The sequence below is a fragment of the Neodiprion virginianus genome, chromosome 4 (assembly GCF_021901495.1).
Source record: "Neodiprion virginianus isolate iyNeoVirg1 chromosome 4, iyNeoVirg1.1, whole genome shotgun sequence".
In the NCBI taxonomy this organism is placed as follows: domain Eukaryota; kingdom Metazoa; phylum Arthropoda; class Insecta; order Hymenoptera; family Diprionidae; genus Neodiprion; species Neodiprion virginianus.
Genome location: NC_060880.1, coordinates 18,600,916 through 18,623,840, shown reverse-complemented (window position 1 = coordinate 18,623,840; position 22,925 = coordinate 18,600,916). Strand labels below are relative to the sequence as shown.

At 41.0% G+C, this 22,925-nt stretch overlaps 1 protein-coding gene across 1 annotated transcript in view; it reads left to right on the top strand.

The window, feature by feature from the left end:
* LOC124302932 (beta-1-syntrophin) overlaps positions 1–22,925 on the top strand; it is a 238,097-nt gene that overhangs the window by 189,135 nt on the left and 26,037 nt on the right. The window contains exon 3 of the mRNA XM_046759533.1: positions 13,875–14,083. Coding sequence (XP_046615489.1) covers positions 13,875–14,083 — 209 coding nt within the window. The remainder of the gene's footprint in view (positions 1–13,874; positions 14,084–22,925) is intronic.

Below are 22,925 nucleotides of genomic sequence, written 5' to 3'. Positions count from 1 at the left end.
GGTTATGTTATGTTCACAAAGACTGAGCCTGTTTCACTACCAGTCGCCGGTGACGCTGCGGGCTGTTTCTACGTTACCAACGTACATAACAAACTCGTCGAAAAAATTAGTCATCTAAGAATGCTTGCGACCAAACTGGGCCCAAAAATTATTCCGTTTCGTTACATTGCTGAGATCCATCGACTGAATTAGACTAATCGTTTTATGTTTTGTAGTGGAGTACAGTTCTCAAAATGTTTAATTATTCTTGAATCCTCGTCATTTGTTTCGAGCCTGCGGTTTAGAATTTCGGAATTTGTAGGACAACAAGTTCTTTTTGTAAAGCCGCTCTTTGACTTCAATTATCGCATAACGTCGAACGAAAATCGTAATATTGAAATTTGTAATTTCAAGCGAAAGAATCGAGCTACTTCGATGCTACGTTAAGTCGTTTCGAAATTAGCTAAGAGAGCTTGATCAAATTTCAATTCGCAAGATAATCGTGCAAATATTATATCACCTTTCTTATACAAACTCTTGGCGAAATTCGATGATTAAAGTTGAACCCAGAAGCGCGAAGTATCCTGCAGAAGACAAAGAAGAAGAAAAATAAAAGCGCAAGGGTAAGCGAGGAGAAATTGAAGGACAAATATACCTTGGCTAGTGTAATTGGGTCGGGTGGGATGAAAAATGAAATGCAAGTCCTTCAAAATTTTTACTCAATCACAGTTATATTTCACTTTCGGATGTACCTGTGCGGAAAAAAAGTAAAGAGCTGTCGAGAAGTTTGATAATTTCATGATAATTACAAATTTCGCGACAAAGTCCCGTATAAAAATATAGAGAGCCGAAGTGCAATTGAAAAGTAAATTTTTCTTTCTTGATTATTTCTGATCAGTTTGCCTTACGTTCTTGGTACGATATTGGATTGGCGAAAAAACGGATACTGGTTCCGATGCAAAAGTGAAGCGGAAGAAGGAAAGAGAGAAAAGAATATGAAATAAAATATGGAAAAAAAGGATAAGAAATTTCTTTAAAATGACTTCCCCGTTATGAATATTCAATGCAATATTCCTGTCAAGCTTCGGGATATAAGTACTTGGAAAACTTTTTTCATCCAGTTTCACCCCAAAGATCTTGCTGTGACGGTTTTAGGCTCTCGGACGATTTTAGCGACGTATTTAGATCATCGCGTCATGCCTCATTTCGCCTTATATTCAAGTCTTTGTGTATTATAAATTTATGTGTGAATATATAATGTTTGTATGTACCCACAGCATACATTCACTCCGCGTGTTTCATCTTTCGCGAAAATCAAATTTTCACAATCATACACGGAAAAAAAAATTCAGCTCGTGGAACTAAATATTAGATAGTTACTTGTAAACAGTTCGTCGAACTAAACGTTCTGTTATTGGAAGAGCACTGCATGGTTCGTATAACTGACTGTTAGTCAGCTGTCATAGCTGTACGTTGTTCAGCTCTCTCAGCTAAACAGCTTCGTTCGAAGAGCTAGACCAGAATTTTTCGGCTCCGCTCACAGCGCTTATTATTTAATAGTACAATTATATTGCTATTAGTACTATTTTTCATCATTATTATCATTATTTATTCAGTGTCATTTACATATTTGAATGGACTATTTAAACAATTATCTATCAACTGTATTTAAATCATACTCATGAAATTTGAAGGTTATGAAATATGTCAACGCACCAGAGCACAGCGCAACTTACAGCTCTTAGAGCAAAACCATTCAGCTGTGAGAGCTGAACAACTTGCAGCTATCAGAGCTGACTAATATATAGTTGCTGTAACTACAAGATAGACCGTAGAGTGCGTATAGTTACTGGAGCTGTAGAATACAGCTCGCCGAACAGAATTTTTTTTTCCGTGTACGCTCGGTGAGAACGAAGCTGAACCGAACGTCGTTAGCGCGGTTAAATTGTTATTTTAAATCAGTTTTAATCAATTCATAACCGTTCGTCGACGACCCGCTGATAATAAAAATCCGTGGTTCTCTAAGTGTAAAAACGACAGATGACGTTACTGAGCCCGTAACGAGGGATTGTTTCACCCTTTGCAGTGAAAGTGATTGAAAACGAACTTCATTAATAAAATAAATCATTCCCCCACCTTGAATATGTTAATCATGCTTGTAGCGGAAAAACCTACTTGTTTTAAAATTGAGAGAAGAAAAAAAAAACCTACCGAGGTTGATTTTATGTTAATCGCTCTGGTGCAATGTAGAAGCGAACGAGCTTTTACGTATTCATTGTAAGCTCAACGCGCCGAGCTTTCGGAAACTGGCAAAATATCGGAAGCCCGTGGGGTGAGATTCGCGTGGATGCATTTATTGTCGAGTGTCAAAATTGATCGGAAACCGTGGGTACGGAACAATATGGACTCGGGCTTGTCGGAGAGCGTCAATGTTCGCTCGAAGTATCGAGTTTCGCATATCGCGAGGTGTGAGTCGTGTTCCGAGCGGTGATAATAATTCGGCCCAGCTTACGCACTGTTTCGGCCCCTGCGCGTCGAACATGGAGCGAAGCTTGTACAACAGAATGCTTCCCTTATCCCACTCGGTTGTACTATACGTATATGCATTTATATACATTTCGTGACCCATTAACGCAGCAGGCATCCGGTCATTCTCCGCCTACGGCTGTATTCGGCTCGATTTTATGTACATCCATTCGCGAGGATGATTGCGACTATCGTTTACTCGACGAGCAACGCCGCCTGCGTGAACTTCGCCGACTGATACGTTTAGAAATTTTCGGAACATTCTTCTCGAAAATTGAATTCTCAAATTTGATTTTTAAGGGTCAATTTCCGTACGACAAAAATTGTATTCGTATTTCTTATCGATCGGAATGTGAGCGCGTTATCTATTTACCGAAATTATAAGGCGTCCGCGATTTTTTGGTCTACGTTTTGACGTTGGTGTGGTTTGCAGAGACCAAGGTGTGCCGTTCATTTGAGAATGTCATACAATAAACACTCGATAATCAAATTGTAAATCGACAAGAAACTTGAATTCAACTGAAATGCATTTTTTTAAATAACGAGGAATCGATAGAAATAATTGAAATCATCGAAAATCAATGCGAATCGCTTAAAACCACATAGTTGAAAAAGTAGCGCGGCAGTATTTGGAAATCATGCAGATCGTCGTAAATCTTCCAGTCAATGCCGAATAGTTTGAATTCATCAACATCCCATTCATTTCTAATGAATTATGTGCTTTTGTAGATATTTAGTTTACCAAGTGATTTTCGTTGATTTTTAATGATTTTACACCGTTCTTGGTGCATTTCAGTGATTTGTTGTGATTTTTATCTAATCAGAAAACCGCTCACTCGATTAGGACCACTAATTTAGAGTGATTTCTGCCTTGTTATACAGTGGATGTGGTTAATATTCAGTTCACCAAGTAATTCCCAATGATTTCCTAATGATCCAAGTAATTTTTATTTTTTTTTTATTTTTTTGATTTTACGTAATCTCCGAGATCACCAATTTTTATCGATATTCACTGTACTGCACAGTAAATCTCGTTTATTTCCAGTTCAACAACTGATTTCCATTGATTTTAAAATAATGATTTCCCAATGATCAAAGTGTTGTTTAGTGTTGTATTTCACGTAATTATATCTGATCCAGAAATCACTGAAATTGATTGGTGTCACGGATTTCAAGTGGCTGCTGTTTACTTCCAACGTGTCATGCACTGCTTTCCTTTTCCGTTCAATAATTTTTCAGCGTTTCAGTTAATTTCCATTGTGATGTGATTTCCTGTGACTTTGTTCGATCAAGAATTCACTGCAATTTATTAAACGCTGCCACAGGTCGTTGGAAATCAATAAAAATCGCTAATTCGTGCACTGGAATCAAACTCTCTAAATGCGAATCAGTTGCCGCTGATAAAAATCTCTGTATACACAATTATACACTGAAAATCAGTGAAATATCAGTGAAAAGTCGGTGAATCGTCAGTGCATACGCACTAGTTTTATCCAATTGTATAATTACACCTATAAACCAGTGAATTTTCACTGATTCGAATTTCGAGATGAAATCATTACGGGCAACGCGTAAAAATCAATAGAAACAACTTGAAATAAATGGCAATGATCACCGGAAACCATTGGTTCGATTTTCAAGCATTAATGATACGAGTTTGAAAAGAGACCTGCTGCCTCCTTAACCCCTGCCCTCTAATATTGTTTCCCGTTCGACGTTGGGTCGGCGGCAGCGGTACAGAATAGGAAGCCGACCGTCGCGCTTTCGCGTAATTATTTCCATCCGCGATTGTGATGCAAATTTTTCTTGTTTTCATCCCATCCGTCCGCTTCCGCTCGACGCCCGTCGCGGTCACAGCCCTTGTGTGCCGCGGTTCTCCGGGTCCCGGGAATCCCCGGCGCCTCGCGTCGTGACGGCTCGACCCGGAGCTACACGTTCCGCGCCTTCATTCATCTGGGTTTTATTGTCGCGACGCCCAGCGCGCGAGTCTGGATCACCGGGGGTGGAAGCGGCGTTTTTATTTTCTCTTCATTTTTCTCCCTTTTTACACCACCGCGTCTTTTTTTGGACTAGCAGGGAGGGGGAGTGGTCGCCTTTCCTCCCTTTTAGTTCAGTTTTGTTTATTGTATCGTTTCTTTGTTTGCTCGATTATTTATTTGTTTGTTTGTTTGTTCGTTCGTTCGTTCGTTCGTTCGTCTGTTGTCCGTTTATTCGTTTATTTGTTTTTCTTTATACACGTTGCTTCCCGCCTGACTTCCCGCGGCTCTTGTTACTTCGAAGGCCTTCCTTCCCCCTTTCCCACCGCCATTGTGCTCTTCAAACGTCATAATTGTACTCCCACATCGTGCGAGTGAGTTTGTGGTCGTATGTCTGTGTATGTAGTTACTGCAGTTGTGTGGGCGGAAGGAAAGGAAAGAAACGGAAAGGAAAGGAAAGAAGAGGAAATAATAACACAAAGGAAAACCGCTCGGCTTCAGAGTCCGATACATGCTTCTGACCCTGTAAATTCGCACAATGGATTGTGTTAGTGTCGACTTTAAGCCTCGCGCTCTGCAGTCAACCCTACAATAAACAGCGACCGGCGAAATAAAGCTCGGGTCGATTTTTACCCCGGAAGATGGTGAGCCTCGGCTTCAAGTGTGCATGCATTATGGGAAGGGGGTGCCGAGCCTTTTTCAACCCGGGTAAAACTAAACACGTGTTATCGCGAAAAGGGAGGCAACGAAACTTCTATTCCCTTTTATTTCGCAAACACAAGATATTCACGAGGAAAATGTTCTTTTCGAACCGTCAACTTTTACCCAGATTACTATTCAGCTTGGGAACCTTCGACTAGTGGTCACTTTTTTTTTTTCTTATTAGCGAACTGATTTGAAAATTGTTTTTGTCACAAACTTGCAGTGATATTTTAGTGTACAAACTTTATTCTTCCCGTAACGTAACTTTCGATTCGTTTTTAGTCTTTGCTACAATGTTGATTTTCAAAACTCACGTAAATATGCAAAACTTAGGTGAAAATATCTGAAAGTCTGACAGCCTGGCCTAGAGCTTTATTTTCGAACAATCGGAATCAAGAATCTCAATATAAATTACAAATAAAAATACGTTATTAGTAAAGTTGATTTTCATACAGAAAGGAGAACAAAAAAAAAAAAAAAACGAGAAATACTCATCTCTTTCACTTTAAATGTGATATCAAAAGAAAAGGAAAAAATCCAGAGCTAATACAAGTCCAGAAATTGGAAACAATCGTTTCATATCTAAAATTTAATTTCTGCGGGGAAACTGCAAGAGATTTAAAATTGGAAGACCGACTTTTCACCTTATCTCAAACTATAGACACTATTAAAGCTTGCGATACAGGAAATGAGAATCGGAGTTGTAAAAGAGTTCATTTCTCAACTGACTAATAGTACGTACCTACCTATCTGCAAACTACAAGTTATATTATCGGTTTCGCATACACCTTACAAAAAGAAAGCTTTTATTTTTATATGGATTAGCGGAAGTCGCTTCCAGCTCGGCTACTCGGTGTGTCTGGGGGAGGGTGCAGAGAACCTTTGTGTATCTTGTATAACGACTGGCCCACACAGTCAGCGGGGAATCTACTCTCACGGGTACAATTTAAAGTTCTCACCCGCATCGCGAATAAAAATCTTCTCGTAACGAACGGAATGGGAGAAAAATAATACGGGTTATACGATACCGAGTCCAAACCCAGTAGAGCATCGCCGTATTAAACCGGATTATGACAGATTAATATCCGCAGACGCTGCGCTGCCTTGGAAAATGTTGTCTGTTTAGCAAATTTTCAACCCCGTGGAAGATTTCTTTTTCTCTTTTTTTTTTTATACATCAGTTTTGCACACTATATGGTCTTTGAGTACAGATCTATATTCTGAACAGGTGAGTTCGGTGTTGCTCTTTCTTCTTGATTTCTCATAACGCTGAATTAGCTGATTACTCGAACTATTTCCCAGAAGTGAAATAGGATCGACGGTCCTGAAACTGATTATTTCTAATCTCAGTTTTTTCATGGCTCTTGAAACGAGTCAAAACATAATTGTAAATCATGTAGAAACAGTGTCCGCGTGTTTGGGTACGAAAAAAAAAGTGCATTGTAATTGATAAGAAAACGTAACTTTTCGATTGAATCAGTGTAGAGACGCACCTTTTAATGTCTGCTGGGAATTGCGCATGCCCAAAATCTATGAAAAGATTAACATTGATGTAGAATGGATTGAAGTTTCCTCCATGCACAGGATCCATTTAATAGTCTGAACAACTTCCAAAGTGACAGCGAGCAACATAAGTTGAATGCGAGGAAAGTTTATGCATTGTATGTCATATTCGCACCAATGCGCAAGAAAATTTTTTTTATAGATACAAAGCAAGTCGGAACATCGTGAATCATTTTAAGTTGCAACTCTATTCCACTTCATTCCATCAATCACATATTCTGAATTTCACGTTCAAACATTTTGTATACTGTTTCTGCACGACTGTCATACGTTCCTACTAACCTTAGACCTGGGCAAGATTTGTTTCTGAAAATTGGCTAGTCATGCCTTAGTTTATCACAAATCAAAAACAGGCACCTAATTCGCCATGTCAATATTGCGAGTTGGAGTAAAATCGGGCGATTCACTGAAGTGCGAAACCATTTTTTTTTTTTTTTGCAAGCGAAGCGAGCAAGGAACGCATGGAGTACGTCGACGTTTTGGTCGAATATCGCTCACGGTACCAGCAATAAGAGATAACCCTTTGCAGCAGAAGAGAAGCGACGTTAATTGTTACGGCCGTGTTTCTGCGCCCAACTGATTTTAGGACCTAATTCCGGATTTCCTTGTAATGGGGGGGGGGTTAAGCATGGATAGAAACGATGAATTTTAAGCCCACGCCTGCTACGTTTCTACGGCGGACCGACGAGCTAGGATTGCGGGTAAATTGTTCCGCGGATTTGTCGCTGTTTCATAGGGTGCTTGAGCCGGTGCCATCGGTCTTTGCTGTAGGATTGTTTATGCCTGCCTAACAGCCTAACCCTGACTAACCTACAGAACAAACACGTGCCCACCACCCAACAACCGCTCCGCCCCAGTCGTTGAGTTTACGTTACCTCCCCGACCATGCGAACGGCCTCTCCAACTTCGTATGAAACCTTGTTCAACTTCGGTATACTGCGTGTATGCATGACTAGGTGCACGAAGTGTTGGCAATATCCAGCATTGAATGTTATCGATACTCGGATACGAATATCGGTACACTAGTTATCGTCAAGGCTTAACGACCTCTTCAATATCCTCCTCCGCAGACCCTCGATGTAGATACCTGCGCTCCATTATAATCCCTTGGCAATTTTTCCCTTGTATTCCAGGGCTTCGCGAGAGAGTTTTCAATTCTTAGAGGCTACAAGCAAGCGTAGATTCTGGAAAAACATCCGCGAACTTTTTGGACCTGTTCTTGAAACCGGTAACAATCTGTGGATACTGTTTAAATTTATCTTGACTGTTTTACTTTCGATGTTATTTCAGAAGTAGACGGTAAAGTAAATTTGAAAGCATCCGAATCGGATGTTGTCTCCGGATCTTCATAATACGTACAGTTTGTTCGTACTGCGACAACTCTCCTCGTAATTTCTCGTACCTACCATATTTTCCTTCCGCTCTGTCGAACTCAGCCAACGAGCAGCACCTCTTCTTCTTCTTCTTCTTCTTCTTTGACTCCAAACTCTGCAGTTTAGATAGAGCAAATGTTTGTCCACTTTCGGGCTACAATGACTCACCCTGAGTTCCTCCACCCAAGCCCGCCTCTCCAGAAGCCCTGCAGAGTCCAGTCTACTGGAGTGGACAAATAGCATCCCTCTTGCAAATACCTCTAGGTCACTCTAAAGTCCATACACTACGTTTATTCTAACTCCACTCCCGGGGCCCGGCCATCTAAACTCCGCGTAATTCCCATTCGAATTAACCGAGATGGGGGGAAGGAAGAGAGGCGGACGCAGCTTGGATCGAACCAGAGCTTCCCCTTTCCCGGTACCAGGTGCAAAATACTCCAGGGGTTGACCATTCTGCCGCGGAAAGCACACCTCGCTTCGGGAGTGCATTAAGCCCGCTTCGCGAACCTGACTGGTCCCGGAAAGGTGCTCTGGCTGAATTCAGACAAGTTCAGATCGTTGCTTGTGACGGACGTGTTTGATGTTATATGAATTGATATTGAAATTACCCGAGTTGTGTGGTGAGATTACAGACGACTTCGGAGACGAATTCATCTCGCTTTAAGCGATTCGTACGACATCAGAGATTTCGAGGTGAGGGTAAAAAGAAGGGGAAATGAAAATTTAATGTCTCCTCACGTTTTCGCGTGTTTGTACAATGAGCTAAATAAACAGTTTGCTCGAGGCACACACACGCTCACACGCGCGCACAGAGACGGTCTTAATGCACGCATTATGTACTTTCTTTAATTACATCTCGACCATTGCGGGGATCTCTGAAACACGGTTTGTTAATTTTGATTGAAATATACACGTACGCAGATATTCCTCTTAGATGTATGTGCATAAGGTATAATATCAATTTGTCGACGTCATCGTCGTCGTCGCCACAGGCATGTATTTATTCGGTGTAATGACACACGGTGACTGTGCCAACAACCAGCCATCCCATTTATACCGGGGATATCTAACCATAAACGTAACGTTCGCTGAGTAATTTCGGGTCTCATCTATGTACGCGCTTACATACGTATACACATGTATACACATGCACTGTATCCGTAGGATCAAAGATGTTGGACTACGGGTGCACGCACCGTAGGAGTAAGGGAGTGCTTTACTTTCTGATGGGACCAAAAATTAGGCAAAGGGACCGAGGGGGTGGGGGGAATAAAGTATTCAACATCGTGTCTCTTCCTTGTGAAACCGAAGCGTGAGATATTCAAGTACTTCGCGTTGATGCTTCTTTTTATTTAATTATGTATCAGGTTCTTTTCTCTCTCAAATCGGTGGATGTTTTTTTTTCCCCCTTGATTAGTAGGTAAAGTGCAAATCCAGCTGTACAGCACATTCGAGACGATGAGTGAAAACCTTGGGAAGTGAATATGAAATACCTGTATAATGGAAATGGAATAAAGGTTATGCCTCGGGATGTATAAATACGTAGATTTGTTGTTTCGTTTTACAACGTAGCGATCGCGTTGTTTTTTGTTACTTTCAAATTTTTTCGTGCGTATTTGAAACGCATGGACCATTAATTTTTTGCACGCGTTATCATAATTTTCAAGGGGCATAAAATACAAATGCGCTTGTGTTTCGGTATATGAACAAGACATCCAGTTTCCACCCCAATTCTGCAACAACCGACCGCTCCGAATGGTTGGTAGGTACTTTCCGCTTTTCGCTATTCACCTCCCTCCCCCTTATCGCCCGAGCTCGCTGTTTGTTACGCGAGTTTCGCATTATTCCCCAAGAACAAAGCAGCTGCTCCGCCTTTTATTTCTGATTAAAATTCTGCCAATACGAGGAAGAAGAACGCTCTTGGCGGCGCATTTGTGTCAAATATCTTAAAATGGGGAAACACTGAAAGCTCTTAACAGGAAATTAAAATCGGAAAAATTAAGCTCGGGGGTAAAAGAGAAAGAGAAAAGAGAGTAAAAAAATGTATACGTATATATGAAGCACAAGGGAAAGAGGAAAGTAAAAATTTTTTATTTAATCTTCTCAAGCTCTTCGTTGCGTAGTCTGGTTAATCTGCATACTTGCTGCAGGCATTAACTGAAAAATAAAAACCATCACCGTAATTAGGATAATAAATTTTTCTACAATCATCAACACTGCATTTCATCCATGTGCTAATCAGCATATTTTATCATGTATAGCTATAACCGTTTGATACAGAGAAAGTATTTTTGTACAATTAATTTTTTGAATTACTTGGAAAAAATTTACTGAATAATTTACATATTTTTATACCATTAAACTTTCTTAACATTCTTACTAGTATAGCAACAAAAGGAATGCTGCTTAGTTTCATCAATAATGAACGAAAATCCTAATTCTGGTTTCAAATTTTATGAATTTGACATTACTGACCCGACGGTCAAGAATATGTTCCAGAATTTTCAAATCATATTACGATTCAGGAAAAAGAAAATCTATTTGCAAGCTAATACAATTTTTCTATCAATTCTTAATACTCTCTATACTCATCGAACAATTTTTCTATCAGATAAGCAAAACTCGGAACAATCTAATAATTACCAGAAAGTGAAGAGTCGACACAGCAATCAATCGGATGTGAAGCCAGAAAAAAAAAAAAAAAACAATTTGGATACTCGCCGATTTTCCGCAGGTCTTGAATTTGAATTTTATACTCTGAAATCGCCAACGCCTCGAATTTGGATAAGGGCTGATGTCTCAAGTTTTCGTTAAAATTCGAAAGCCTCGAACTACGGAAGCAAGCCGGAATCCCAGAATAACCGGGATGTGATCGCAAGTGGATTTTTTATCCATACATGTCGTCCAGTCTTCCAGTCTAGACGTACAAAACCCTCGAATCCGGCATGACGAAGGGGGCGCTGAAGAGCGGGAAAAACGGACGAGGCGAGGGTCACGTTATAAAGGAAAGTACCCTAGTCAAAGAAAGGGGGAATTTTCGAGTGAGGGCAAGGCAAGCGAGCGAGATGTTAACAGCCAGACATCATTGTCGTTGTCAGAACCCTGCGCACTGAGCTTCGCAGCGGTTCTCAATATCTCGGAGTTTATCTCACTCAGCTCGAAGTTGGTTACAAGTCCGATTTCGTCTCGTTTGAGTCATTTTTTAAGCAACGCCACGTAATGTCTAGGATTCTTCTAGTTTTCTAGTTCTAGGATTGTTCTGAATGTTTTGATGTAAATATATTCAGTTTGAAATTTTTTTTATACCGAGATCAAAGTATTTTTCACTATTAAGGTTGGAGCGTTCCCAACAGCAAATCGTCCGAATCGGAGCTTGAAAAAATTGGCGTCAACGCGTTAACCTTGTTCAAGTTGTTTCCCTTTTTTTTTTTTTTTTGTTGAGGTCTTGGTTATATCCTTTCCTTACCTTACTTCATAGATTTGATGTTCCATTATATGTCTCTTCATCGACATTGTGGACAGCGTTGGGTCAAAGGCTCGGCGCAGAGTGTAAGGACATCGTGCCATATGCTTTGACCCAGTCTCGTTCCTTTTTCCTCCCTCCTCTTCAGAGATTCAATTATTTTGTTTCCTCGGAGCAGCGTCCGCCTTTCGGTGAAAACGCAAGTGTGCGTAAGAATCCGTCCTCGTTTTTGCGGTGCGTTTGGTCACCGAGATACAGAAAGAGAAAAAGGAACAGGATGTGTCGTTACGGCTTGTCGAGTCGTTCTCATCCTCGTTGACCAAAAGATCGCTTTGAGGAAAATGTTCGATATTTGATCGCCTTCGGGAACAATTGTGTGCGGCTCGACTACGATACCTCAAAAATATCTTTACAAAATTCCGCATCCCCCAAATACCATCGTCAAAGGTCATCCGCCCCGCGTGATCAGCGAGATAAAAGCGAGCGACAAGAGTCTTTTTTCATTCTTGTCTTCGTTAATGTACACTTGCGAAATTGGAGGAGTGAGGAAGTCCCGCGGCAAGGCAGCGTCTGTTCCTTCTCTTTCCTTCTCCGTTTCTTTATAACTCGTGCTTACGGCGAGGGGCCGATGAAAGAATAATGCCGTGTTCGTTTGATATTTACTTTTCGGGAGGAGTGACGTTCCGCTTTTGAGGATTACCTCTTTAAAAGGGCTCTCCAATTTAATTATTTCTCCTCGGGGATGCAGACGAAATGCTGTAGGATAATCCGAACTGCCTCGGGCAGACTGCCGAAGTCCGGTCGCCGATGAGAAAACCCGCGCCTTCTATTCGGCCTCTCAGCCAGCTGAGCTCTTCCCCAGGCAAACTTCGACGCGGGAGGCTTGTATTTAATTGCGCACCGGGCAAAGATATTGCCCAAAGTTTGTTCAATCACCGAAATATAATGACCCGTTTCTCCGGGTCCTGTATTCCCGTCCCCTTTAGCGGAAAGCATAATCTCGTCCTCTGACCACCTCAAACTTCACCCGGGCAAGCTGATCGGAACAGTTTTAACAACTTCTTCCATCTGTGACACAATTTACAATAAATTTCGCTTAACTTTGTTATGAGATATTGGCGTATTAAATATTTATCAAATTTATTATATGTATAACATTAATATATGACGATTATCCTGAAAGTGCAAGAAAAAAGTAGTCTTCCGAACAAAACGAATCATTGTAGACTGCAGAAATTAACGGAGAATACGATACTAGGTTTTTAACCATTATACAACGATTTAGTGTGAGAAATGAGTACCTGATTCGATCTTGATTATAATTTTAGTATTTTTTTTCATTGCTTTCAATTTTCGATACTAATTCAGGTACTTAGGTCAAAAATTGAATGACAAATTTGCTCTTTGCAATTTTTTTTAATAGTTCCACTTCGCCCAGAAAAACAAAAATCTAGTTAGTAGTTTAGAAAGCTCTTTCCCTGAATTTCCAATTTCACTCTCACCTTTCCTATAAATTTGATGAATGTGCAATGTGCTACTATCTCAAAGTGAAACGGACAACAAAGTGAATAATCTCTGATTAATGAATATAGCCACGAATGGTTCAAACTATTGTCACAAGTGGTAGTAAGATGATAGACACAGGTACATGTGACCTACTTGTCATGTTTCACTGGCATTCGCGTCAGTTCGGCTTTCATAGTTCTTGCGAGCCATTGAGAACCGGGGAAAGAATCAATCGGGAAAAAATTCGGTGGCGGGGGAGGGGGGGGCGTGAAAAGAGGAAAACTAATCCAAACGCGTGTCGGGAAGAAAAGGGGTGTTTGAGGGTTTCATTCTGAAGGGGGTTTTAAACGTCAGGACGTAAAATCACCGGCTAAAATACCGAGAGTAGAAAAGGCACGCCGTCGTGGCTGTCTCGTTGCCGAGGAGGGACGCTTCTCTCCACCCCCGCAACACGCCACCTCCTCTTCACTCGACCCTACGCACTTTACCGTTACGATAATATACGAGGTTCGAACCGGCTGACTCCAGCCCCGGATTTCGACGATTCCTCACGTCCGATGCCCAGCACTCTCCGCTCCGGGACCCAATACCATTTGCTTCCCGCCCCCGCATTTCCCGAATGAATTTTACACCGGCACTCCGCTGCAGCCGGCTTCCTTTCACTCTTTCTCCCCCCCACCTTCTACTCCTCCACCACTTTCGGTTCCGGGTTTCGGTTTCACTCTTCTTTCGCCGTTGAACTTCACCGCTCAGCCTTGAACCCGTTTCTTTGCTTCGCTCTTTCAGAGGGTCGCACTCTCGAGCTACATTCACCCGACGGTGTTCACGAGTGCTGGCTCAGGGCACTGGACACCACTGAAGCCAACGCCTGGTTCAATGCTCTACATTCCGCCCTCGCCGCCCTCACCCAGAAGGCCTTGCGGCTCGCTTCTGCTCTACCCGATCCTCCTCAGCTACAGCACATTGGATGGCTCGCAAGAAGACACTGCCTACAGGTAAGACACTCCGTTAAATCGTATTGTAGAGGTGCTGGTTTTTGACACTTGAGTAACGGTTGTTACCATCCTTTGATCCACTTGCGTGACGTGTAATATGACGTGTTATTCACAGATGAAACAGTAGAGTGATTTTTATCTACGTAAACGCTGATTTTTAAATAACAACACCGTATATCAGGTATTGAAAATTTTTGCCGAAAGTTGCGTAATGTTGGGCTATAGTCACGAATAAAGTAAAATTGACGCGATTAAATATCAAACGAATAAATATAGAATTTTATAATGGTGACCATAAACGGAACGGTGACCACACATGGTGCATATACCTTATTAGGATTCTGGAATTGATTTTACAACGTGTGAATAGTCATACTCTCAATTGGTCTACTTCACAAACATCATTGAATCGGAATATCAAAAACAATTCTGAGATCCTATTGTATAAATGTTCCTGTGACTTTGAATAGTAATACATCATGGATTTCAATACTTTGAATCGCACGAGATCATTTTAGTGGAGCGTTATAATAATGACTCGAAGTACTGACTTCTAAGATTATCTGTCAGAACAAAATTAAAACTTTTCGTTACTTAGTAGTTATATAGAGATTCTGTACCACAAAATTGTTACCTATAAGCAGGATCAGACCAAAAGTGGAAAAGGTTGGTCACTTGGATAGTAGCCGAATTTACTCTGAAAATTTCAAATTCTTGTCTACAGTCGATTCGAATGTAATTGCGCCCAACTGACTGACACCTTGTTGATACCCCGTATTATTTTTTTTTACTTTTGCGAGCTCGTAAACTCGTAACTTTGCGAGACATGTAAAAACTGGCAGGAGTAATTTTTTGTCCAAAATCGATACTTGTTTTTTCGCTGAAGTAAAAATGAGTAACGATGTTGAAACTGACCGAAATTGTACGCAACCACAGCGTTCCTTGAACAAGATTTAAACATGTTATATAGTACATATCTGTGTCCTGAACTAGCTTCCATGTTTCGATGCACCGTAAGTACGTTCAACTCTTGACTTTCGAGTAGTTTCACAATGATAATTCAAGAGATACGGAAGGGGATGGTTCAGCATCCGCATATTAAAAGCGTGCATGTGACGCATGACGTTTGAAAGCGGCTCTCAGACTTCCACACATATCTTTACCAACTAACGTTTAAATAGAGAAGGTTAATAAGGATACCAAGAGGCGACACTGTCAACTTATCAAATTGTTTCGAGCCCCAGGGATCAGCATACGGCGTGTAGCGTGTCTGTCAGGGAATCGTGACCTCCCGCAAAACCATCCTGTGCCTTCCGTCGGCCGCCAAACTCCTCACCCTACAGAAACGCCGCCAACGTCGCGCTCCACTAACCGTTTCACACTTCGATTAACTCGTTCCATCGCCTGCCCTCCACTTCCCCCAATTCTCTCCCTCTCTCTATCCCACCCCCCACCCCCCTTCCCCCCCTCTCGACAGGTTGGGCAAGAGAGAGGTGACGTGCGCGACCGACACACGTACCAGTGAGCGAATCAATTAGTGACTAAAATTACCCCCAACCCCATGGATTCTCTGCCAACTAGGCGGCACGCCGTTAATTGTTAATTTCTCACCCTAAACGCGCGCGTTATTTCCACCACCACCTTGTTTGAAGCAAAGTTTCAAACACCGTTCATCCAACCCTCGGTTTCACCGACATATTCGCCCGAAAGTCGGTTAGGTCATTTTTTTCATCAGCGATCCCTTGAGGACCGGTTTCGATTCCATGATGGACCTACAATCTCGGAATGGAAAGTGACACCTGTTCGGAGTCTCGTTAGCGGAATGCAAGACGAAATTAAACCGAAGAAGAAAGTTTGAGCCGAAGAGGTTACCGGGAAGTATCGTGTTACGGATCGGCGTCAGAAACAACATTTGCAACATTAGCAACAGCTTTAAAACCACCAGCCACGGGCTGCTTAATTGAGCCCTAATGGGCTGGAACGATTAGGCGACCTAGAGAGCCAGTGATCCGTTGGAACGCGGTGAACTGGGTTGGAGTGCCGGATTTCTCCCCAACACCGTTGCCGTTGGTGCCGCCGATGGTAGGCCCCTCGGCAATTCTGCTTGCGGATTGAATTTCGTACCGTCCGGAAACCGCTAACGACATCCGGTGGATACGTGAGCTCGTGCACTTACAACCTGTAGACGACATCGGGTACCTCCCGACACCCGTTTGCTTTACGTGGAGAAATTCGTCAATCCTTCACTGCAGAGCCTCCCGTAGTCGTCGTCGTCGTCGTCGTCGTTTATGCACGGATCCAGCTACTGGATGGCGAACGACGCGACCGGGCCACGGTTTCCCATCTATCCTGCACCGTGATTAGATCATGTGTCAACCGAACCGTGACACATTTGCTATCGGCACCCTGCTCTCGACGACTGTAGGACACAACGGAGAGCCAGACGAGAAAACGTCGACGTTACAACGTTCAGGATAAATAGATATCCTCCCCCGAAGGAAAAACGTCTCGCTTCTTTTCTCTCTTTTGTTCTGCAGATTCATGGGCACGTGATATATATATCAGGCTTAACCTGTCTTGACTTATTGCGTTTTCTCCTACCTTAATCAGTTCTGAATCGCTAACACTGAAAGTTATATTCAGGCCAAGGGTCGAATTCAACGCTCTCACCGCCGCTGCTGCTGCTGCTGATTTGGAAATTGAAGATTCCCAATAAACATTGCTGGTAAATAAATCGTAAGAAATTCGTCGAAAAATAACGTTGTATATAGTTGAATAATCGTTCAGCACATACGTTTTTTCTCGTGAAAAATGTCCGCCCTGATATAGGTATTTTCGACTGCGCTCATCAACGTTTTCTGTTAGTGATTATGATCCGGATATTCCACGGTTGAAGTAAACGTCGAAATTACGGTTTTCGGAAACGTAATGAAACAAGTATGGAAGAACGCAATTTAAATGTTAACGTAGACGTTTAATATATACCTGTTATAGCCACCATTTTTCGTGGTTCAAACACGTTTAATAAGCGTGTTCATTGGAAATTTTTTTTTATAATAATACACGTACTTAATGTGTGTTGATTTAACGTAAAAACGATATCCGTAAACAATTATTATACGTTTAATTGAATACACTTAATCGAATATCACGCGGTTCCGATAAACGTGTAACAACCGACTTGAGAATATGTTTTCGGTATAATTTTTCATGTACTATATTAATACACAAGCTGTTAAAAGCTTCTTGTATGGTCAATATGGACTTATCTCAGGGGTTAGATGATACAGCAACGCTCACATTCTTAGCTATTTCAGTAATGGTAACTTGCACCAATTGAATGATATTAATTATTTTACATCCACACCTATGTATTCTTATGAGAAATACAGGACAACTAAATGAGATAAAGCACACACCTTTGCGAAACATGATATATATTTATTATAAGTTACTTTCATCCAAGGCAACAATGACAATAGTTACATTGCACACGTATCGAAATATCCGCTTTAACAATGTATCCGAAACATAACAGTAGTTTTTTATATACCAGTTTGTCTGTATCGTTGATGCGGACATTTTATTATGCCAACGATGTAACTGTGTGAATGTTGACTGGGATGTATAAATAAACATACAGTCTTTTACATATACGCATACCTCAATTGTACAGATGTACTCACAAGAGTATAGAAGTATAGCAAATAGTAAAATTAAGTAAACATGGACAAACAAAAACTTATATCCGATACAAGAGGTTTGATAACAAATAAAACATGAAACAAAATAATCATACTATGATTATACCCTAACGAGGAAAATTGTTAACTTTCATCTCGGGACTAGGTAAAAAATCACAATCCTGACAAAGTAAAATAATAAAAAGTATTGGCACATTATTTCAAAAAAGAACACAGACGCTATAGAAAGCGTTGTCTAGGTACGCAGTACGCATAAGTTTTAATTATTATTCGACCGCAGCTGGAGCATTCACTTCCTCGATATCACTGCTAATCCGTCAAATACCTGAAAATACATAGTATTTAACACCTGTATTCTAGGTAGAATAATCTTTATGTGCCATTTCAACGTTCTCTCAACGTGTCTTGACAGGTCTATTATACATATATCATTTCAACCACTGTGTGTTTATTGGGAAAAGATGCAGCCACTAAATGATCGTTCATTCGTACATGATACGTATGTGTTAGCGATCTATTTCACTGGATAACCTTATAAAAGAAAAACGATGCCTGCACAAGTAAGAGTGAAGCTAATAATAAATATCTGCGGCTTCTATTTGCAATCAGTATATATTCCATACCATACACATGCTTCTTATAGCATTATCTACAAGCAATTCTATTGTGCCTACATCCTTTCGGCGACGTTCAAAAGCAAGTACGACGCAATCACAAAGTATTTGTTTCTTCTTTTTATTGTCAGGTTATTTACGCCTGTATTGTCATTTTCGTCTGTATTGAATCATCGTGATAAATTTTTCCAAATAGAAAATACATTTGTACTTACCAGCTTATGAAGGCTCACATAAACACGGACGTGCACTGACCTCGGAAGTTGGTCAAATTAGACTGATTCACTGATCGCGTGAGCTGAGAGCCTTCGCGAACGGTGGTGGGGGGGCATTCTGGCGCGTCGTCCTCGGCTCTCAGCGTGCAGGAACCGTACGAGTTACAACACGCTGACCTAGCGAGCCAATCAGAGGCAGAAGAAGAGGCGCGAGTATTTCACGCTAGGACATTCTCGATTCTTCGCGACCGCTTGTCGTTTGACACATGCGCTCATTATACGTATATGTAACATCCATGGTACACGAGCTTCATCTGCGGCCACTCGCTTTCCTAGCATGGGTTATTCCAATATATACATTATGGTATAGGAAAACGTATGTTTTACAATTAATAAAGACGCCGCGAAGGGATGCACTTATATGCTCAACTACGTAATTTCTTGGTGACCTTTGTAGAAAAATCTGTTCATCGATTTTTCAACTTTTTTTCCTATGTTGGGGAATTAACAATAACACAAGGAAAAGAATTTGAAAAAATGGAGGTAACATATTGTTCTACTTTACAATATTACGTAGAATAAAATTATCACTTCTAGTGTTATGTCACCTGAATTTTTTCATATTTTTGATGATACTTACTAGTTTATCGAATGAAAAAAAAGATTGGAAATCGAATGACCAGTTGTTTACAAAATTTAAGGTAATCAGAAAAACGTGCTGAGGAGGATAACAAAACGTTGAATTTTAGTCACTGCTAACATGAGAAAAACTTGAATATAATGATTATAGTTCCAAATTCAAACATCGCAATATGTAAGTAAATGATGTAAAAGTTGATTCCTGCCCTCACTATGTTGAAAAGGGTAGTATTCTTGGATATGAAGGTCAGAAAGGTACGAAACAAATCTTGTTTTCGTTTCGGCCCGAGTAGGTATATAATTCTGTGTATCGATATGACAAGTCTATGTACGACGTAATTTTCACGTATTACATGTGATCAGTAGATCAAAAGTGTATTGACTTAATTATTAAACAATTAATGAGAACATATTGGCAAGGTATGGTAACCATACGAAACGTTAAACTTGTGTTACTGGTGAAGGAATAAAATAGTATATTAGCTGTTCATGAGACTAGAAATATAATGGATTTTACCACACGTTTATACTACGGATCTCGCTTACCACAATAAAACGTTGATGATGGAACGCAGAAATTTTGTATTTTAATACCTACAAATGTACCGATTTTTAACGAATTTAAATTGACAATTGAGCTAGTAAACAAAACGTTGATTATTAGTCTAGAAACCGTTGTTTAAATGTTGTAGAAAAGCAGTGAATGAAACGTTAAACTTGTGTTACCGGTGAAGGAATAAAACATGTATATTAACTGTTCATAAGACTAGAAATATAAACGGTTTTACCACACGTTTATACTACGAATCTCGCTTACCACAACAAAACGTTGACGATGAAACGTAGAAAATTTGTATTTTAATATCTATAAATATACCGGTTTTTAACGAATTTAAATTAGCAATTGAACTAGTAAATAAAACGTTGATTATTAGTCTAGAAACCGTTGTTTAAATGTACGTGTAATGAAAATCGTATAATATTTGTGGAGAGACAACGATTAATATTTTACTGAAAAATTACCGTATATCGAACACGGTAATATTTTCTACCTATACCATAATTATACGACCTTAACGTTTCTTCAACCACATTTTAACCGGCTCATGTTTACTGGGTTACTTCTGCAGGACGAACTGAGTTTGCTATGAATACATTCTGGCACGTTGATTTGTTTGAGTTAACCAAGTTCCTCGGTCAAATTAACCGAGATTTTCAGCGGAAGTTACCCCACCTGAATACAGAACCTGCGAACGAGGGTATCTCCTTCTTCGGTGACACGTAAAACGTGCGCACCACAAACTTCGAAATCCATTTCGAACACTTTCCCAAACTCTCGGAAACTTTCGTACTATCAAAATTTGCTTTAAGGATAACTTTCCGTTTACCGAACGCCATGAAAATGATGACAAAAAACAGATTTTATGTCACTTCCGAAAGGGTTGAATCGTTGGGCTCTGTACCGTTACCGAAGTTTTTGGTAAATTTTCACACACTGCTGCGTACCGGAGCGTACACAGTTTGCGTCGAGGGATTCCAGACCGAAAGCTCAATCTAACCTGAGGTAAGCCTAACTCACTTAATTGAGCCAAACCTGATTTCCGGTGTATATGAGAGGCCCGAACGGGCTGTTTATGGCTTCTACCCAAGCTGCGCCTTGAGCTACGGGAGGAGGGTGAGCGGACCGATTCATGCTTGGGTTTTTATGCACAATGGTCGAAGGTGGAGCAGTTTGGAGCTGTCAGGCGCAGGAGCGGCTCTGGAGGTATTACCAGAAACAGCACCAGCAGCAGCAGCAGCAGCGATGACGTGGTTGTAGGAAACACGCGAGATGGAGATGGAGGATGGAGCAAGCCTTGAAATCGATAACTAATATATCGGACGTGGCGTAGGTGTATTGATAAAGGGGCTGAGAGGACGGTTACAGGGTCGAAGGCAGGCGTGCTGGGGCGGCACATAATTGATTGGAATTAGCGCCGTGAGCATGCCTGATTGCCGGACCACCCTCCTCTCTCACTCTCTCTCAGTCTCTCTCTCTCCCTCTCTCCCTCTCTCTCTCCCACATCCAACCTTGTCGTGCCTGTATGCAGGACTTCGGAATATCAAAAATCGACGCTGGTTTTAGCTGCTCGGCTGTGGAATTCTCTCTCCCCCACCATTGAGATCTCTCTACTCGGGCTCAGTAGCATAGTAGTAGTTAGATCAGTATTACATAGTTCTAGCTTACAATTAGTTCAATCGTGGACCTGTGTTCTATTCACCACCTATTAGTTTAGCTATTGTCTTGAGTTCTTCTTATAAGCCTGTCTTTCTAGTGGTTTATAACTTGCCCCTTACTGTGCAGGTATCTTGCTGTTACTTACTGATTTGTAATCTAGATTTGGGGCTGCCCTGCTCTAGGCTATCTCCAAATATTGAGATACACGTATTCCAAACGCAAAAAAAGGGCTTTACAGCCCGATTGTACACGCAATTATGAATGAAGCTGAAGCTAGCGGCCAGAGTTAGCAGTCTAACGAGTTAAACTTTTTGGAAATAAAAAAATTGCATTTCAGTTTCATCCTTAGAATTCTATAGAGGTATGGAAAGTATTACTAAAAATTTAGATTTCGACACATCGTTACCTTATTTGAATGAACATTAGAACGTTTAACTGCTACTTTTGGCTGCTAGCTTCAGTTTTGTCAATTATGAACAAAAGTACTCCAATCCATTTTCATTTGACGCAGAAATAAAGAAATGGCAATGGATTCTACGAAATCGCAATAGTAAATTCGTAGAATTCATGCCATTTATTTATTTCTGCGTCAAATGAAAATGTGTCAGAGTGTTTTTGTTCAGAATTGCTTGTATAATAGGCTATCAAGCCCGTTTTTGCGTTTCAGATACGTGGACTCCGATATTTGGAGATGTATTCGGCAATTTCGATATCGACCAGGGCAGCCCATTTATACTTTTGGATTCATCGCCTTAGAATAATAAAAATTGTTCCATTCTATTCTATTCTCTCTCTCTCTCTGTGTACGAACTCGTGCATACGCACACGGATTCCGGTGCTTCTTCTCCTCTTCCACCGTCGGCCAATCATCCGTGAAAGCGGCTAACGCCAGCGGGAATAATAACCCGGTTCAAATAAGATGAATCAGTCGAAAGGTTGCTTAACGGTACCTCATCCCGACCGCCCAGGCAATACTCGCTCTTCGGAGTTTAGTAGGATGAGTAGCATCTAATCAATAGCGAACGAAACTCTAGAGACTGTGTAGAGAGGTCAATGTTTTTTCACCTCCCATAACTCCGAACTTGATGCAACTTCAAGTGACTTTGGAAGACTCGAGTAAGTAAAGGCACCGATTACGGAACTTCCGTGGGATGGTTCATAAAGCACAATAGTCGATGACTTCATCTTCTTTCTTCACTGTAAGTGAACCGACTTATCGAGAACTTTTGACGCCGTCGCGTCCAATGATTTCTAAAGTTTCCTTATCAATTGACTAGACCCCTTGGAATGATCTGATGAGTGAATCTAAACGTCTGACTCAAACACCAGTTAAAAGTGAACGCTTGTTAGACTCGTTTCATCTCTATTCTGAACTGCCAGTTGTAGAACGAATTGGATAAATTGTGAAAACGAGCGAGGTGAAGGTACTCGGGGTATGCGAAACTCATTAGT